The sequence below is a fragment of the Silurus meridionalis genome, chromosome 24 (genome assembly GCF_014805685.1).
Source record: "Silurus meridionalis isolate SWU-2019-XX chromosome 24, ASM1480568v1, whole genome shotgun sequence".
In the NCBI taxonomy this organism is placed as follows: domain Eukaryota; kingdom Metazoa; phylum Chordata; class Actinopteri; order Siluriformes; family Siluridae; genus Silurus; species Silurus meridionalis.
In genome coordinates, this window is record NC_060907.1 from 9,830,862 (window position 1) to 9,852,236 (window position 21,375).

General features: G+C 36.5%; 1 protein-coding gene across 1 annotated transcript in view; it reads left to right on the plus strand.

Annotated features, from left to right (window-relative positions):
* Positions 1–340: 340 nt before the first annotated feature.
* The window catches only part of pkn1a (protein kinase N1a), a 45,098-nt gene continuing 24,063 nt past the window's right edge, over positions 341–21,375 (plus strand). The window contains exon 1 of the mRNA XM_046837683.1: positions 341–1,163. Within this exon, the coding sequence (XP_046693639.1) occupies positions 1,143–1,163 (21 nt within the window). The 5' untranslated portion in view covers positions 341–1,142. The remainder of the gene's footprint in view (positions 1,164–21,375) is intronic.

The window sequence follows — 21,375 nt, forward strand, 5'->3', positions numbered from 1 at the left end:
AGTTGATATGGGTTGGGATAAGTTGGACCTGGTGGGAGTAAAGGAAAAGCAGCCAACATGCACTTAACACTTTTGAGAACTCCATACGTGTTGGATAGAATATTGACAATAGGGAAAATAAGGAAAATACACACACACACACACACACACACACACACACACACACACACACACACATACACACACACACATATATATATATATATATATATATATATATATATATATATATATATATATATATATATGTGTGTGTGTGTGTGTGTGTGTGTGTGTGTGTGTGTGTTCTTAATGCTTGATGTGTGAAGTGTGTCAGGTCTGGATGCATTGTCTCGCCCCTCCGTGATGGTCACGTGATGACTCGGGGGATACGGTGGATCCTCCCGCTCGGGCCATCATCATCATCACCACCACCTCCACCACCATCATCACTGTAACGAGGACGAGTTTTTTTTCCCTATAAAGAAGATGAAGCCTCTCTGAATGAGGAGATACGTGTCGTTATTTGGGCTGTGGAGCGCCGTGTGTCGGGTTGGACGGATTTCCGCGCTGGGACGAGGAACAAACAAATGACCGACTGGGTGAGATGTGTGTTGAATGGAAACCGAAACACGAGGGATAAACTCTTCGCTCTTCAGCTGGATAACCGGTGCACTACCATTCTTTTTGGCTTTATACCTTGAACGTTTTCCTGTTTCCTTGTTATTTTATTGTTACGTATGTTGATTAGGGAATGTGTGAACTGGAGTCTCCGAGCCGCCTGTGGGTGAGATGATGTTCTCCTTCGGGCAGCCATAAGATCATTTTGGGTCTCTTTTTCCGATTTTAACTCGTACCCACGCTTGTGTCGTGACTTTCATTAGGACAGACTTCTTCTTTTTTTATTTCTTCCCCCCCCCCCCAAGACATTTTGGATGAACCGTCCATTGGACACCAGTAGGGCATTCACGTTCTTCAGCCTGAAGATGTCCATCTGAATGTTGCTTTGGATTTACTTTAATACACAAAGGGACATCCAGGACCTCTTTGTTAGCCATTAGTAAATATCTGGGAGGAGGGGAACAAGAAAACAAACTGTTGCCCCTGACAAGCCGGTGGGATCTACAGGATTTTCATTCTCATTGCTTTTCATCGACCACAAAATGGCCAATGATTCAATTCAAGTAAGTGTGGTTGACATTTTCCTTCATGTGCTCTAATGTGTTTAGAAATATAACCTTTTCCTAAAGCAAAACAAGTTCTTTTAGCAGACTTGCCCAAATAAACCATTGAGTCAGTGTGAACGCCCTGTGGACAAACTGCACATAAAAAACAAGATGATATTTGGATTATGGGTTGAACTTATAAGACAAACAAATCCATTGAATTCAACTTTACATTCAAAGTTTCAAGAAGAACCATTGCATTCAATATATCCATGTCACAATCGCTCTCGTCACCCATAAGATTATACTTCTTCAAATCACTTGTGTGATATTTCTTCATAAGTGTCCCAAATAACAACAAACTGTCTTTTCTTTTTATAAATAGGACAGGGTTTATCTCAACAAGATGGTCCCAGGTTAGGGAGACTCTTCTCAAAGTTTGTGCATGACCAGAGAAACAGAACTGCAACAGTTTATGATGTTCTTCAGATCTGAAAAGGACCAGACTCTGTTCCATGTCTGTTGTTTGTCCTTATCTGTTATTTATGTCTCAGCACTAGTTTTGTGTGGTGTTAACATGGTAACAGTTCACAGCTTGTTCCTTTCCATTCGAACCCATTGGTCAAAATATAAATTTTTCATTATTTTTTTTTGTTTGTCTCCTTTATACTATTCAGTATTACTTCTGCCTTTGGGCTGTTTGCACCATGTCGTAAATGTAGTATGATTGTGGTAATACCACTGTAAATGTATATTGTGATAAGGGAAATTCAATATCTAAGCCTGCAAAATGTATAATATGATATGATTTTGATTAGAAATGTTAATATGATTTGTTAATATCATGCCACACGTACAATATGCACTTCTCTTCTGATACTATCAAGCTTAACAAGAGATGTTCATGATTTTATAAAGCCAGTATTTCTCCCCATTCATAGCATGGTCCTGATGCACACCCAGGAATGAGTGTGTTTCGCCAAACTGAATACCTGTAAAATATCGTAGCAGAACAAATAAATATGTAGTAGAACCTCCCTATGAATAAGCACCTTTAGTTTCCCAAACATGAACCAGCTCAGCTTCTGTAGCATGAACCTCAGATTGTAGTTTGTTCAGTCGTGTGCATTTACATAGATGATCATCAGATTATAGTCTTCTGAACTGGACAACAGATTAGAAAATTAGCTAGAAAACACCTGGAAAATTCTGGACTAGAGATTAGGTCACAACATTTATTAAATAATTTTTTATCAATCCTGGTCTGCTTCGATTAGCAAACTGATTATACTCCATATTTAAAAATATGTAAATTGTAATTGTAAATGGAATACAATGAACTGAGAAGTATGCTTTTATTCTGTCCTCGTCACATTGAGATTTGTTGTCTCCATTGTTCAGAAAATCCTTGGTGATTGTGAAAAGTGGAAATGTCAAGTGTCACTACGAAACAAAACCACCACTATGAATTGCCTTATTTAAAGCTGTATCCTAATAGTTAAGCATCACAAGGGGAATTTATAACCATTCACTCATGTTAGATGCTCATATGGACACACATTTTTAGTTTAGTTCTCCCACCATTGTCATGTAAAAATGTTTCCTCTCTGGGTTATTCTTTCAATCAATACTTATTATATAATATTATAATACTCATTATAAAATATCGGGTGGTAGCTTAATGGTTAAGGACTTGGACTTTGAATCCGAAGGTCATGAGTTCAAATCTCAGCCACACAAAGCTGCCACTCCCCGGCCCCTGAACAAGGCCCCTAAACCCATAGCCGCTCAGTTGTACGAAGTAGGTAAATGTAAGTCGCTCTGGATAAGGGAGTCTACCAAATGCCGTAAATGTAAATGATATTAAGTTGGATTTACATTGGACTCATATCACCTTCAGTGAACAGAACCAGGAACACCACCAGACAGAATTGGGAGGAATGAGAGGCAGCAGAGAAAGCGGCAAAGAATCCTGATAGAGGCTCCAACCACATCAGGGCTTTTAATCTATAATGTCAAGGGCAAGGGCATCCCACTGCCAGTCATAACAAAAACATCAAATATAACTATCAAATTTCAAGAACAACAAGGAAATTAAACTGAATTTAAATTATACTGTGCCTATTTATGTTCTTGAAATAATTTATATAAATTATTCATTTAAATCAATGGCAAACATTGAATATTTGATACTATTATTAGTATATAACTATTATTATTATCATTAATTGTTTGTTTTATTTAATAACGAGTAGGTGAGCCATATAGAAAACCTTGTTTAATTTTTAATGCAGATAAGAGCTTAGAGGTAATTGAGATACGGTCACTGTTTCCCTGCATCTCGCTATCAGGATACTTAGTCATGTGGTATTTTTTTACTTATATTTTACTGTATGCTTTGCTTTTTTTATAAATTATCCCACAGATACACACCGGCTCATATTCGGTGTAATGTACGTATTCTTTGGAATAATACAAATCAAACCCATCACTGCTTTTATTAAATTGGTAAAAATGAAACGATATTAAATATAGAGGAACAAAGCATTTTAACCAATCCATAGAGCACTCTTTATTTTCATCTATTTTTCTTTATCAGAAGTTTTTAATCCATGTGTGTTCTTTAAATGTGCAAAGCATTCACAGCATATACTCTTCCAAAATCACTGCCATAAACTTGACCAATTGCTCTAGATGTTACCATGTAAATTAATAACATACATTTGAATGTTTGTGTGCGAATTTCCCTGAAAGGTCACATGATGATATATGCAAACTGTCTCTACAGTGTGAGTCGCTAGGTTGAAATGTCACAGCCATAACCTTGGACTTGTCCATTGTAAAGCAAAACGATTGTGATATTATTAGGATGTTTTGCCACTCGTCCAAACTCACTTGTGGATTGTACTATAAGAACAATTTACAAGAAGTTGACAGCATAATGTATCGACCCCCAGTTTGTTTAATCATGAGTGCCAGTTGTGGAATGGGAGTCTTTGGCATTGGGATTAGCCAGTCAGAGTCAGCCAAATCATGTATTAATGTTAATGGAAATACAGAAAGTGGAATAAACAGCCCAAATAAAAGGGATTAAAGAGAAAACAGACAGAGTGCCTGTTAAGTGATAGAGAAAGTAAAAGACCGGGAATTAGAGGAGTGCTAGGAATGCCTGGTGGCTGATTTCCTAGGCAGCTTTTTTAAATGCACTTTTGTGGTCAGCCAGGGCTGAATTTATGTGGCTTGGTTGCCATTTATCATCAAGTGGCTCAGGACTGATAAAAGAGCATTGTAAAACCCTTGGCTTTTTAAAATGAATGTGAAGCTGATATCATACCACATTATTTTTCAATGATGTGAAGAAACATTTTGCTTATTGATAATGATACTATAATGATATCATTATTATACTATTCCTACTGTAGTCAAGTTTATTTCTATAGCACTTTTCACAACAGACATTGTCTCAAAGCAGCTTTACAGAAATCAACAGTTAAGATGAATAGTGTGCATTTATCCCTGATGAGCAAGCCGAATACAGAAGATTTACTGTACACAAAGATATATACGATTAGAGAGGTTTGATTCTTGTAATACAGTCCATTTATATAGATTTGAAAAATTAGTATTTGTTCAAATAATAAACCTTGATTGAGCATTTCCTGAAGAAGCCTCCAGTGTCAGTAGTTTGTAACAGTGAGAGATAAAAGTATGTATTGTTCGTAAATAAGGTAAAACTGTAATCGTTGGAAAGTTGCTATGGTATCGCAAAATTAAGCACAACATACTTTTATTACATTGTTAAGGTTTTTTTTTTTTTAGTTATGATACTATTTCCCAGGTCAAAAGGGAAATACAGGGAGGTAGATGTAGACAGTATAGTTTTTTTTCTAGCCTTTAGTTCCCATTACACTGAAAACAAACCAAAATTCTGTGTCCTTACTTTGTTGAGAAATCCCATCAAACTATCACCCCCTGCACAAACTTCGAGAGCCTCATATACACTAATCCGATCAATTTTGTTCTAACAACATGCAGCAGGTTTCAACATTTTTTAAGTTCCCATAATGAAATGCAGATGCATTCAGCCAGAGTTATCATTAGTACAAAATACAATTCTATGAATTTCTGCAGTTCCCTATTTTTTGAAACTGCATATGACTCAGTGGCATTCAATTACTAGCCTGTTTTTGATTGTGAGTATGGTTATCTGTTTTCAGCAGGGGTTATGAAGTCTAAATATTATAACACATTATCTTATAGACGAAAGTCATATGCTTTATTTCTCTCCTTAAGTTGCCGTTATTACAAAATTCTGATTTTGTAATCTTGAAGCAATTTTGGGTTTTACTTCAATCAAGTATTTAAAAGTATTATAAAGTATAATCAATAGCAATTCATAAACATTTTAAAATTAGTTTAAAACATGTTTTTGCATCTCTCAAACCTGTCTAACAGACCAGCCTTGTCAACATATGACAAACTCAGTTTTCCTCTTTATGACACTACCCTTTCTTTTTGATTATTGTCACGGTATGCCTTTAGGTTATATTAAGTAACTCTGGATGGGAAATAATGAATTTAAGTCTCGATGATGCAACAACCATTTGTGGTCGGGAGTCCAAAAAAACTAAACTGGCTATGCTTTCTGGTTGGGAGTGATAGCATACTGTGTCTCCCCTGTCAATCATAGGATCACTAGGATGTCTGCGAGCTCATGCATGTGGAAGAGGGTAGATAGCGCTTTCGTCTAAGTGTGTTACACTGCTCTGTGACACAGCTGAGCAGCAGTTCAAAAAGATACAGTTGCCTAGTTTCATATTACTCAAAGAAGCTTGTGTTAGCCCTGGGAAATCCAGCTGGGTCTAAATCTAGTCTAAAATAATCACGACTAAGTTAGGGAGAAAATAGGAGAAAATACATCTGTCTATTAAGATTTGCAAGTAGTTCGCTGCTTCTCTGTTAAGATACGCAAAGAGCTAGCTTCATTTGAACAAGGAAATCACGTCTTTGAGTGAAGGCCAAGGCATCACATTCAGGCAAATCCAACAATAGCTGTTAAACAATACAGATTTATAGGCCAATTTCAATCATATTTGTTCTAATTGTATTGATTTTCATTGGTATTAGTGCAGGTTTCTCTTTCACGTTGTATCCTTTATTACAGAAGTAAGCTACAACGACCGCAGTACAGTTGTGTGTCTGTTGAAAAGAAAGGTTGTAGTGGACTCTTACTTGCCGTAGGGTTCTTGGCTGACAAAGCAGTTTTGAAGGGTATCATTAGGGCACAAGAGTAAATGTAGGGCACAACGATGTCCTTTGTGTGAGTGCTGCACCAGATCAGATTCATCAGTTCCCCAATGTCCTGCCACACCCTCGGCCCATTCATTGACCCCATGCAAAAACCAGGGAATATGTGTGCAAGAGAGAAACACACAGAGAGCTGATGCTGTGAAGCTGGAGTTAACTAGACGTGGATGCCAAAGTTTTCAAAATTGCTTAGGTATAAGTGGTAGTTTCCTGTGTGTATATGTGTGTGGATATGAATGGCCATACTTGTTTTTAGCCTTTTGCAAATGTTAAAACTGAAAGCTGGGTTTTTGTGCTTCCCTTTTATGCTTGTTTACACTGTGGTGTGTTTGTCAGTGTTGTGGTATGGGTCACATTGTAAATTACAAAAAAAAAATGCTTTAACAATGAAAAAGAGTCTTGTTTTACCTACGATGAATGATGTTTTTCTATATACATGAATATCGTTCAAGTTTATTAGCAAGTTGTACCCTGCATTAAAAAATACTGATATAAGAAACAGCATTTATTTACTATTAATCCAAACTGCATTTTTTGCTATATACATGGTGTATTTCTTTGTCTGAATATACAACCCCTGGCAAAAAGTATGGAATCACCCTTCTCAGAAGATGTTCATTCAAATGTTTAATTGTGTAGAGAAAAAACCAAGCACATATATGCCACAAAACAATTTTCACTCAACAAAACAATATTCTGGCTGTATAAAACACTTAAAAAAACAACAAAGAAAGATAACTATAGTCAATTACAAGTGTTTTTACAGATCAAACAGAGGAAAAAAATATGGAATCACACAAATCTGAGGAAAATTATATGGAATCACCATGCACTTTGCATTTCTAAAACAAACACCTGTATCTGATTACAACTGCTAATTAGTCTGCAGTTAAAAAAGAGTGCTTGCACACATTAGTGATGTGTTGAACCAAGATGATTGACATAACTCATGGCTCCAACACGAGAGATGTCAGTTGAAACAAAGGAGAGGATTATCAAACTTCTCAAAGAAGGTAAATCTTCACGGAATGTTGCAAAAATGTTGGTTGTTCCCAGTCAGCTGTGTCTAAAATCTGGACCAAGTACAAATCAAATGGAAAGGTTGTAAAAGGAAGCGTACTGGTAGACCAAGAAAGACATCAAAGCGCCAAGACAGAAAACTTAAAGCAATATGCCTTGAAAACAGAAAATGCACAACAAAACAAATGAGGAACAAATGGGCAGAAAGTGGAGTTCATGTCTGTGACCGGACTGTAAGAAATCGTACATACAGAAAAGCCAAACGAAAACCATCATTAACATCTAAACAGAAAAAAACAAGGTTCCAGTGGGCTAAAGAAAGACAATCTTGGACTGTGGATGACTGGATGAGAGTTATATTCAGTGATGAATCACGAATCTGCATTGGGCAGGGTGATGATGCTGGAACTTTTGTTTGGTGCCGCTCCAATGAAATTTATGAAGACAACTGCCTGAAGAAAACATGCAAATTTCCACAATCATTAATGATATGGGGTTGTATGTCAGGTAAAGGTATGGGAGAGATGACAGTCATTACATCTTCTATAAATGCACAAGTTTATGTTGAGATTTTGGACACTTTTCTTATTCCATCAATTGAAAGGATGTTTGGTGATGGTAGCATCATTTTTCAGGATGATAATGCATCGTGCCATAGGGCAAAATCTGTGAAAACATTTCTACAGGAAAGACATATAATGTCAATGGCATGGCCTGCAAATAGTCCAGACCTCAATCCAATTGAAAATCTGTGGTGGAAATTAAAGAAAATGGTCCACGACAAGGCTCCAACCTGCAAAGCTGATCTGGCAACTGCAATAAGACAAAGCTGGAGACAGATTGATGAAGTATACTGTTTGTCATTAGCTGAATCCATGCCTCAAGCTGTTATAAAAGCCAGAGGTGGTGCAACAAAGTACTAGTAGTGTTTTTATTTGGTGATTCCATATAATTTTCCTCAGATTTGTGTGATTCCATATTTTTTTCCTCTGTTTGATCTGTAAAAACACTTGTAATTGACTATAGTTATCTTTCTTTGTTGTTTTTTTAAGTGTTTTATACAGCCAGAATATTGTTTTGTTGAGTGAAAATTGTTTTGTGGCATATATGTGCTTGGTTTTTTCTCTACACAATTAAACATTTGAATGAACATCTTCTGAGAAGGGTGATTCCATACTTTTTGCCAGGGGTTGTATCAACAGATGTATTAATGCCGAGACAGGCTTTTGTGCTTTACTCCCGCCTCAAGTGTCAGACAGCTGTGTTTTTTCATGACTTCACAAAGCCAAGCCCCACCTGCACATTCAGAGCTGGTATCAGGTTTCAGCCCAATACCCTGCTCGCTTACTCATCTTTATATATGTAAAATAAATGATTTGATAAAGAAGAACTACTCAGTTTTCCTGCAAGTCAGCTAACCTGATAACACATCTCTTGGCATATGTAGGTTAATAGAGATCAGATAATCTGTAATAGAAATGCTACACCTGGAGCAACATTGCAACATTAATAGATGCAATCAGGAAAAAGGCTATTAAAATTAATGTATGATGCTCCGAATTGTGATCTATTCGATCTAGTCATCTATTCGCATCACCGCATCGTCATAAAAGTTAACAATTAGACGCATCAATTTTTTAAAAAAGTGTGCATCGGACACAAGTTGCCATTTCTATAAGGATGGATCGTTTTTTAACATATTTGTGTCTGTAAAAAACATTTATTAATATATAATTATTAGTAGATACGCTATACTTTTATGACTTGGAAAGTGATTAATAATTTGTGACAAATATTTGATATCTAAACTGTTTCTCAAGCACTTTCTCTCTACATAAATAAGCTACTACGTGAATATGACTATCACAACACTACGGAGACCGAGGCATGTCCTGAGAGTCACATAATAAATAGATTAACATGGCAAAGGCACCTTCCTGGAGACAGAAGAGGAAAAGAACGTCTGGTTTTATTTTTAAAAATTATATTTTTGCACTACAAAAGGCAGAGGGCATTTAAGTAAATTTATGATTTGCTGTCTGTCTGAACCAAAGAAATAAAAGAAGTCTATCTGTACCATATTGAATTGCGTAACATCATATTTTTTTGCATTGCATTGAATTGCATCAAATCATGTCTTGAATCAAATCGAAATCAGATCACTCTGCATTGTTATAGGGGTGAATCGTTTTGCATCACATCGGTAGCTGCTTTATATGTATCTTTAATGTATCATATTGTTGGCTATACATCAAGAGGTGAATCCGCTTCAGTTATGGAGCTGTGCACTAAGAGATTCTGAAACATGGAGCTGTGAATCCAGAGTGCAGAGTAACTGTTGGAAATGAGCAGTTCAGTTCTGCGAGTACTGAACACTTTAGTCATGTGCGCTACTTTCAGGGTCTACATGCAAATCTACACATAATCATTTTATTGACCACTGCTCTGTGCGAATAAATAGGCCAGCCTCTTAAAAATATGGCTTAAAAAACTCAAGGAACATTACATGCAGCAACCGTCATAAACGGAGCTTAATAAAAGGCCATAGCCATGTTTGCTTAATACTTAGCAGTTTAAATGTTTTGCGTATATATAAGTGTTGGCACTATGCATATACGAGTGCAAAAATCCTGAACACATTTCCTCCGTTGTGTAAAGTTCTAGCAGTGTGCAAAACAGAACCATTAACAAAACTCTGGTCTTCATTAGTGTGCTGCTTCAGGCCACATCCACACTTCCAGGCCACATGGATCAATCTTACCATAAATGACTTTTTATATCCCACGCACAATCTTTTATTCCCGTTCTCTTTATCTGTTTATCTATTCTACTTGGTCTCTGTCATTTGCACTTTTTCTCACTTTTATTTTATTTATCAGTTTTATTATAACAACAACAATAGTATACAAGTAGATAAGTAATAAAAATGTGAATATTATTCAAAATCAATTGCGTCTATGTAGCAATCGGAAGCCATTTGGACTGAATTAATGAAAACGATTTTTCATAGAGTTTAGTGGTGTATGTGATGCAGCACTACAATACCTGTATGTAACACACCACATTAAATACACCACAGAAATAATGGTATAGTCTCATTTTTTTTGTTGTTGACAAATCTTTGATTTTTTAAAAGAAAATTTAAAGATCCAGTGTAAATCATTTTAATAGCTTCAGGTGTAATGATTAGAAAGCAGAAGATCATAGTGGTCTGATGCAGCACAATAGTTAATGCACTTTGGACTGAGAATGAAAGTAGTGTGGGGGTAAAAAATGTTTAAACAGCTTATTCCCACATAATCCAATCATATAGTCGATTGAACTCCATTTATAAAACCATTACATAATGAATATTTAATAGAGGCGGGTCTGCATCTTACAGCCTTTAGGCATCGCCCCATGATGCATCTTCCCCCCTGATAACATGTTCATTGTATGAGGGCAACAACAGTTTGGGTGGTGTAAACTGATCCACAGAGCTTCACTGAGTCCTGTTCCACTTTCCTATCACTCTGTCTTTCTTTCTTTCTCTCTCTCTCTCTCTCTCTCTCTCTCTCTCTCGCTCTCTCTCTCTCTCTTTTGCACTCAGTAGTGTCACCACCTGCTTAGCCTCTCCCATGGGAGCCCCTTCCTTCCCCCTAAAATTCCCCTAACTCTCCCTCCTTTTCCCTTTCCACACACACTCTCACACACCACTCCCTGGGCTCCATGTTTTCCATGCTCAGTTTGGAACTGAGGCATTCTCTCTGTAGACAGTGAGCTCAGTGTTCATAATGGGGAAAAAAGATAATAGGAAAGGAATAGCCAAAAGTCATCAGTTCTGCTCAGCATGATTTTCTGGCTTGTCAGTTAACACTGAGAGACTCATGTGATCACTACTGAAAGTATTCACCAAGCCTGGGACTTTTCATGAATCTTAACAAAATATAGCCCATCATTTTGAAGGTGTGGGAAAAAACTTTGTGATTTTGTGATTTTTAACAGCAAATATTTTCAATGTTAAATATATTTTGCTATGATTTCTAAATAAAGGGTTATGTACTGTACAAGAAATTAAAGAAATCTATTTTTACACGTATTAAGTAAAATGTCCCTTGTCATAAATACGTTTTGTAATATATGTAAATAATTTTGTAGATTCATGAAACATAATCTCAGTTAATTCTATTTCACTCACAAGTTTCAACAAAATGGGGCTGAAAGTTCAATTAGGGGTTGAATACCTACGCATATATTTTGGTCAACGCTTCATTGCTTAAGCGGACACACCAGTACTTGTGTGCACTAATGTGGGCGGTGCCAAATCCACACATAGCTGTGGTACACTAAATAGTTTTCTTACATTAGAGCTACAAACACGTGTGACTTCCTTCCTGATGAGCTAAACACTTGGTGTCCATCTCTTGATGCTTTTAAAATGACGGTTCACTTCAAATAAATACACTGTTTTTTGACTGATCATCTTTATTCTGTAATGAAGCATTAATTCACAGATGTGCGTGGTCTCTAAAGGGTGTGACTCGAGGGTGCCCCCGATCCACAGGGTATGAGAACTCACTGAGAAGGATGAATATGATGTGCATCACATGCTGTGGGGTTTAGACTTCAGTTTTCCAGAGTGGAGATTTTGAGCCAAAGACTTTGAATTTCTTTTTGGGGGCTTGTTTTGTTCCAACATCTTTCTAAAGCACTTTATATTGTTTCCTGCAATCCGTCTAAATGTTAAACAAGTGACCTTTTGCAGTAAAGTGTGTCTAAGGTGATGTATTGTTCAAATCCACTGAAGCATGAAGGGGATTAGGCAAATTCAGCCATTACACAGCACAGTCAGAGAAAAGGATGTAGTTTTGTGAGTGTGGGGTAGAGGGAGGGAGAGGAAGAGCATTTCTTTGTGTGTTTGTGAGAGAAAGACTGAGAGCTGTCCATACTACCAAATCATTCTTTTTTCATGATTGCCTATGAGAATGTGGGTGTATCTGTGTTCGCAACTGCTCAGTGTAGTCCCCAGGCTGTGTAAGGGTGTGGTGTGTTTTGGGTGGTAGTGTGTATGAATGAATGTAAATACGCTCACACAGTTGGTGATGGACCAGTGATAACACATTAAAATAAGTCATGTGTAAATGAGCCGCTTCAGGAAGAACAGAGTTTCCTCTTTGGCTCAGTTAGTGATCAGAGCGATAGCACTGCTCATAAACAGACGCTGAGATGACTTAGATGATGAAATGGAAAGATTACATACTCACTCTTCCTCTCTCCATTTGATCCTTTAAGCCGGATAAAATCAGCACTTCACTATATTAAAAGATAATCGCCTCAGGTACTACAATTAACATATTGCTCTTAGGCCCATTACAGTGATGTATATCCTTTAAACTCATGATTAATTGCTTTTATAGCAATTTTCTATTCCATCAGCACTGATAGTAATTCTAGCTGCATTTCACATCATTGGTTTATATTAATGTGCTCATCAAATTCTTACTCAGAGACTTATGGTATATGGTGTAGAAAAGGGAGTAGTAGTAGTGGTACTCTTGGGACCCCTGAGTGAGCGAGAACATTAACCCTCAGTGCTCCGGGGTGCTGTATCATGGCTGACCCTGCGCTCTGGCCGCAGCTCCTTACATTGCTGTGATATGCAAAGAAAGGGTTTTACTGTGCTGTAAGGTACATGTGACAAGTATTAAGTAGCTTTCTTATTCTTTTCTCTAAATCAGAGGTGTAAGAAATTTTTACTATGTAGCGCCAAAAGTCAAACATGATTGAGTGCAGGGGAGTAAAATTAATGTTCTACCCGAAATTATATTCGAATTTTTAGTTGCCATGGTTTGTCTCATTTATGATTTCAGAATTAAAAATAGTAATAAATAGAAAATGTTACTCTGTAATCTGCAGTTTTATGTTCAAACTTAGATAAGATTAATTAGGTAAGAGAAACTCATAGTACTATGAGAAACAATCCAAATTAATTTAGTAAATTCTTAATACAGTGATTTGGTTACTTGAGAGACATGAAGCTGGTCCTTTTTTAAAGTTTTTCCTAATGCATCTTTTCCCTTTTTTCCTCCATGTGGCATGGCAGGCTGAATAATAGGGTCACCACAGGTCAACTTTGGCCCATAGACTCTAGTTTGGGCATTGCTGCTCTAAATACTTAATGTTTAAAAGTATGTGTAATTAATATGATACATTTTTCTGTGAGGAAATAATTATTTTGTATTTTAGAAGGAGAAGTATATATTAAGTGAGCCATCGCGTTTGAACCAACATGAGTTTTTTTTTTTCAGATCAGTGGTGTATTTAGGATAAAGCAAAGGTTTGGTCACCTGTTATGGGGACAAGCCAGCTGTGCAGGCTTTGTGTCCTTCACAACAGTTGCCATGGCAGCATTGCTTGATGATTTCAGACATGATTTTGCTGGAGGAAGAAGAGCTGGTCTGTTTCTCTCTTTAATTAGCTAGATAAACGCACTGGTTTAAACAGTGTCTGTTATAAATAGTTTACCTCTGCTGCTCTGATAAAGAAGTGGATGAGACAGTTAGAAAGAATTGTCCCCAGGGTGGCTGGTTCTAACTTAATCTGTACTTCCTTCTGACTGTATTCAGTTTTAGTTTAATCTGCTCAATTAGGGGGGTTCCTGTCTGGGAATTACGTGGCAGACTGGTTATGGTTATCCCCAGTATGGCCAGGAGTACTACTCTGAGAAACATGAATGAAGTATACTGCAAAACTAACTAACCTACAACCGAATGTGTGACTGTGGTTCACCTGTCATATTTACTATTGCCAACCATCTTTTTAAAAACATCTGTGATTTATTGACCTTTCAGTCAGTACATACTTGGTTAGCCTATACAAACCTTACAATTTATTATAGAAATATGAGTACTGGTGATGAAAGTTATCAATGATATAGAAGTAATCATATAGTCAAGTGATTAGTTTTGTTTCCATATATAAAATTTTTATACAATACTTTTGCTCCATTTTCTCCCCAAGTTAGTAATCTTTAAACCAGACAAATCTGCTGTTCATGCTGTGTCACAATACATCTTAACCCATTTGGGGAAGTTCTTTCTGCCTTCTTTCTAATACATAAGCTCACAATCACCCACAATTAACCAGAGTTGCTATGGTTGATAGGACAGTGCGTACCATCCCTCCCACCCAGAGCGCACAACCAGTTTTTCTCCCTTGGAGCTTGATAACTGATGACTGTGTCATTGTAAGGATTTTTTGTTACTCTTTTCTTTTGTGCAACTTGAAGCTAATTTCTCTGTAGAAGATGTCATCTTATACTGATTTCAGAGGAGTTCCACATTAGTTTTATGACAATTGTGGCATTTTCTGTCAGAATCTTCTTAAATCTAAAACAAAACATCCAAAACGGCAAATTATTTGATCAATGATGTAGCAAAATATCACAACGTAATCGAGGAATTTATTTAATTAGCATATATAATGCATTTCATTCTATCGTTGTTGTGTGACTGCAACCTGTTGAAAAGAAGACATATACCTTAAAGAGATTACATCTATGTATGGTCAACAATTTTATTTAGATTCTCTTGTTTTTTTAGTGAGGTATCAATGGACCAGAAAGAACTGGAGCTTCCCCATATGCACCTACATTGGACAATGTTGTATTTATCAGTGACTTGATTTTTAATGTAGTACTTCCTCAAATCTCTATTTCTCCACAGTCTCTATTTCAGTGCCCAGGAAATTACAGTGGTGCTGAAACCCAGGAGTGGAAATGATTTGAGCTTCTCATTAACCACTTACAAGTGTAAATACTCATTCGTTACCCGCTTATTCTACACAATTAATTTCTAAGCACTTGGATTATAGTAAAAGGGAAACAACCATATTGCTTTCTAATAACTCAAATTTCTATTTTAATACGTGTGACCATTTTTTTCAGATACGGTGGTGATCTATAAATAAAGATCTGCAAATATAGCAAAACTAACACGGCCTATAGATTATCTGGCCAATAACTTCTTGTTCTTTCCACTATAGTGTGTCCTATCTCAAATTACACATGGGCACACAAACACAATATCAATATTGACTCAGTTTAATGACTATGAATACAGAACACAGAACCATTACAATTATTTCCCATTAACGCTTCATAAAATTTGGAGCAACTTCAATTATTTGAATTCAGCTCGAGGTAGAACCATCAACAAACAAATATTTATGAAAAAGACTGGGCATTCCAGCCCAGTTTTCAGGGAAATAGTTTTTTAAACCTGATGAGTAACAAGTGCAAACCCAAGTGTTTATGGGAAATCTTTGGAGACTGTGGATGACAATAGTGTCAAGTCTATTTTGTTTGCTTCTGGAATCCAGAGATAAAGAAGAATTAGTACAATGTATGTTATTCACCTTCGATATAATCGCAATTCTTCTCTGATCTTATTCAGAGCAACATGACGCAAATTATGGAGAATTGCTGTGGCTCCATGTGGACCTGAAGTTTCCTGAGAAACAGGAAACAGAATGTAGGGCAGTGCCCAGTATCTATCAGATACGCTTCATGTTAGAACAGGTATTTCTGAGAAATACTGTATATCGGTGATTCTCTCAGGCTACTCCCATTAATTCTGGTCTGACATGGGTAATATATTATTGTAAACATTGGGATTACTTAACATTCCTCCATTTTGTAACTGCAGTTTTGTAACTTGCCTGAATGTAGTTTGTAACAAGCCTGAATGTAATAACAGAATAATATACAGAATTCTGGTGAGATTTATAGATTAGATAAGATTATTATATTAATTATAAAAGGATAATAAAGTGCAATATACAAAAATTCAAGAATTGTAGCACATATTAAAAGATCATTGGTAAAGATAGGCTGGTTCCTATAATCATGCCAAGATCATTTGAATCTGGTGAGTTGAAGTGAGAGCAGAATTTACACCTCAAAAAGTAAAATGTAAAAAAGTTCATGCAATGCAGGAAATTTCATGCACAAAAACATAAAAAGGTGAATAGAAAATCTGGTTGTTCCTGTCAGACACATTTGTGAAAATAAAAACCGCCTTATCTTGTAAGCTTGTGCTTTGACATTCTGGTTATACTTATTAATATTGGATTTTGTGTGTGTGTGTGTGTGTGTGTGTGTGTGTGTGTGTGTGTGTGTGTGTGTGTGTGTGTGTGGGCATTTGCATGCAAACAATAGAAGCTAGTGAAGTCCTAGTGCTTCCCGCCTCTCTCTATCTTTGACTGTGCTACAATGGCACTATTCATTTTTCACTCATAGGAACTGCACACAAATGTATGCAAGCAAACACACACACACACACACACACACACACACACACACACACACATTTTGCCGAGACTCTGGATATCAGTGGCAGAATTGGCTCTTTGCACACTGAACTCTGGAATGAACTCTGTCTATACTGACACACACACACACACACACACACACACACACACACACATACACTTACACACACACACACAGATCTTTTTTGCCAATATGCACAAGTCTCATGCTGTGTGTTTTCATTTGGGATCAAAGCATATGTCCGTTTGCTGTCCTGTGTCTCTCGTGTCTCTCTGCATTTCGTAAGATTGATTATATTCCTCTATCTATCCATCCACTTTTTCCTGTTTGAGGTGTGTCCACCTACTGGACAGCATGTTTTCTCACCACACAAGAATTTAAAGAATCTTCCAGATGTTTCTGTGTGTGTGTGTGTGTGTGTGTGTGTGTGTGTGTGTGTGTGTGTGTGTGTGTGTGTGTAGGGGAGAGAAGGATATGGTCAGAAAAGGACATGAGGCCAGCAGCATTGGGCAGTGGGAGTTCCCGTTACTAGAAGCTTTTCCTTTTCTCCTTTCATCGAAAAGGACTCATTCATTTTTTTAGTTCTATTATCCACTTTCTCAGTTTTGTTGTCCATTTCAATGATAATGTTTTCTTGTCACCCAGCCCACATGTATACACGAGGGATTTAAGTGACTCATGTTGAGATGCGTTTGTATATTAACGAGGCGCCAGTGTAATAGTGTAGCAGTGATACACAGCGTGTCCGAATCACAAAAGAGACAACAAGCTGTGAGAATTTCATTAGCAAAAATAAACTAATTCATTGCATTACTTTAATATCGCAATTGTTTATCAGAAAGTCAAACTTTCTTCACATTGTCCTTTTTATTATTGAAATTTGTCTTGATGTACCATTCTTAATAAAAATAGGCTTTATATTCACTATATATGCTCACAACATGATTTAAAGATAAAAATACATAGATAAAGTCAGTAATAAAATAAAAGCAGACATTCTGCAACACTGCACATTATTTGTATCCCTCCAGAGCAAACAATTTGTTGAACCTCTTTATAGGATTTATATGAATCGTTATTGTAAACAGCAGATAACCTGATTTGAGTTTTGCATTGGTCCAAACAGGGTCAAGGTCACATTAAGGTCAAATGCCCATATTGTTTGATGTATACATTATATGTTTGTGGACAGCTATCCATTTGCTGTCCACTCTTCTGGGAAGATGTTCCACTAGATTTTGTGTGAGCTTGTGGAGATTTGTGCACATTCAGCCACAAGGGTGTTAGTAAAGTCAGGTACTGATGTAGGGTGAGTAGGCCTGTTAGTGTTCCAGTTCATCCCAAAAGTGGTGTTGGGGTTGAGGTCAGAGCTCTATAGCAGGCCACTCAAGATCCTCTACACCAAATGTGCCCAAACCTTTTCTATGAAGGGCTAAAAATCAAACTTGACCGAAATAAATAAATGTTGCATTGTCCCAAACATTATGTTGAAATTAAAGTTGTCATGGTTCTTCTCAATTGTGATTTCTCAATATTAATAAACAAAAAGATTCTTACATTACATTACATTGATATCTGCTTAACTAATGCAGTTTTATTTAATTTCAGTGAAACCTCAGAGAAACAGTCCAAACCAAAGTATTTGTATTGTATGATAAAGTTTAATACCTAATAATGCTTTTCGGTGATCTTTAATGAGACACATAAAGCTGGTCCTTATTTTTCAAATGTTTTTCCAAATAGCATTTTTCCTTTTCTTTTCTTTTCTCATAAAAGGCATTGTGGGCCAAATCAAAGATTACCATCAACCAACCTTGGACTACAGGCACAAGTTAAGGCATCTTTCTTCCACTCCAAGCCATGAAGCTGGAATTGTGTATTGTCATGCTTGTCCATTGTCATGGAAAATGTAATGCTAATACATCTGAAGGCATGCTAAACAACAGCAAATTTATATTCTACACCTCATGTCCTTATTTGTTATAGATAGTTCGTGGCTCAGTTGTATCACATGCCAGCAGGCATAACTTCAGTGTAGGAAGCATTTGTGTGTCCTTGATCTGAAAGACTTTCTTTTTTCCTTGACGTGTGTGTAAAGAATTGATCTAAATAATGGCATATGTATGAATATTAAAGTTTTAGAAACCCTATATGTAGCCTTTTGAGATTCTGGGGTCACATCTTTTTGTTTGCATTTATATTTCATTTAGAAAAAATTATAGTCTTTTTTCAGAGCCCCATTCCAATATCTGAAGCAACATTCTGCTAAAAAGTTTCGGAAACCGTTTAAAAGGAGGTCTAAAGGTAGAATATATTATTTTAACCATTTGAATGTTCATAAATATGGATATTTGAACATGCAAATTTGTTAGTTACTGCATTGAGAGACCTATTGTATGGATCCAGACAAAAATTTCTCGGTGTCTGTTTTTTTTTTTTTTTTTATGTATGTGTATCCAATGTGTTCTTTCTTTCTCTCAATCCCTCTGTTCTTTCCCTCTTCTTCAGTTTGTCCCCTAGGGGTTTAAACGAACTACAGGATTGCTGGCATTCTCACGAGTCACGGTAACAGAATAGAGCTCCATCTGTGAGAGAGCGACAGAGTTAAAGAAAGACTGAACTGAATACAAAACAGTCGTCTGCGTTACGCAGAGCTGTGAATAACCATTCAATGAGCCCACGTGGAGTCTGAATACTGATTACTAAATATTTGGCTTTAAATACACACTAAATGTTTGCATTTTTAGTTCAATTACACAACACAAATAATACTATTAATGTGTCTTGAGTCTTAAAATCTCATTCCCTATTTTATGAGATGAGAACTTTCATTCTGTGGTAAGTCATATGTCTGGTTAGACACACACACACACACACACACACACACACACACACACACACACACACACACATCAATAGTGTTCCAGGGTATTTATAACTAGCCACGTCACTACACCATTAAAACTTCATTAAAGCCAGCCATTTTGAGGCCTTTCCTACAGACTCTCTTACTGTAACTGATTTGTGTGTGTGTGTGTGTGTGTGTGTGTGTGTGTGTGTGTGTGTGTAAATGCTGGTTCAGGTCAATTTAAGAGTTTTAGGAGAAAAAAAGGCTACATAGACATTAAAACACCCACAGTTTCCCACCCAAAAAGACCAGCTGCACAACACTCAAGCCATGTCAAAGCAGAGCAACTTGCCGTTTGTTCTGGTTTTATAATTCGTGCCAGCATGTTTTTTTTTTTCTCTATGGGAAGGTTTTTTTATTCTGTGTATGGATTTAGTCTTGAAAGCACCTGTTTTTCCACCAACTCCTGCTTTCTGACTCTTTCCTCCACCATGTGCCTCTTTCCTGTATGACTTGCTTTGTTTATGTCCTTGGACCCTCAGTTATAGATGACAACAATGTTGCGATAAAGTCATGCTGATGCCACAAAAAAAAGGGCCAAGAGAGCATTTTCACTGAAAGCGTCCCCTTGTGTGTGTTGAAGGAATTTCAGCAGTGTTCAGTTAAGCCTAGAACTGCTGTGAAAGTGGAGTTTACTCTCACTGGGTAAATAAATAAGACATCAAGGAAAAATGAACGTGCAGGCTATTAATCAAGGTTTAATTCTTAGTGCTTGGCAGATAATTAGGTTCAGTAGGTTGCTTTATGCACAATCCAGAGAACAAATTACTCAAGTATAAGCCTCATTATTTTAATATTAGTATAATGTCGTTGTCATTTATTACTATTTATTTATTTAATCTAGTTTGACATTAATTGTAAGCCAACTATTTGGGGTACTGACATTTAAATTAAATCCATTCATTTAATAATAAATATGAAAACTATGATTCAGGAAGCCTTTTGCAGTTTCCCAGTTTTATCTCATGTCTGTCATCCATGAAAACCAAATTGCCCCAATGATTTTTACAAAGTAATGTTTTTAATTGAACTGTACAGTAAAATGTTAAATGATTCAGTTGTTATAAGTATTTGACAATTTCTGCCACCTACATAATGAAAGCAAGGACGCACTTTAGCCATTAGTGGTTGAATAATTGAGCTTTTATGGACGTACAAAAATGTAAAAGGCGTGTAAGCTGATCAAATTGACCAAAGTGTGCTTTTTTTTTTTTTACAACTGTCATTTAAGCCTGGCTGCATCTGTATTTTTATTCAACAAAATAGCAATGTGATGTGAGATTAGAAATCTTTAAATGTTGTTTTGTTGAGGACACAAACAATATATATTTATTATTATTAGGATAAAATAAGGACTATGGCTCTGCTGGAACTTTTGAGTATTAATTTTTTTAGGTCTGTAGTGATGTACATACTCACTAGCTAATTGAGCTCATCATAGGATTGCAGTCCAGACTGCTGACTAGCTGATTAAGTAAAGATCCAAGAGGACAATGTCAAGATCAAGAGAGATTGAATCCAGTTATATATTCTTTCTGAGGCCAGACATTTACTTAAACTAGTTCATTTATTTGTGCATCTGTTCAGGCTGCTCAGTGAAGGATTTACTCTGTGCCACATTTTGTCCACCTGAAAAGAAATGGTGATTTTTTTTGATTGATTTCTTTTTTTTTTTTTAGAAGCTT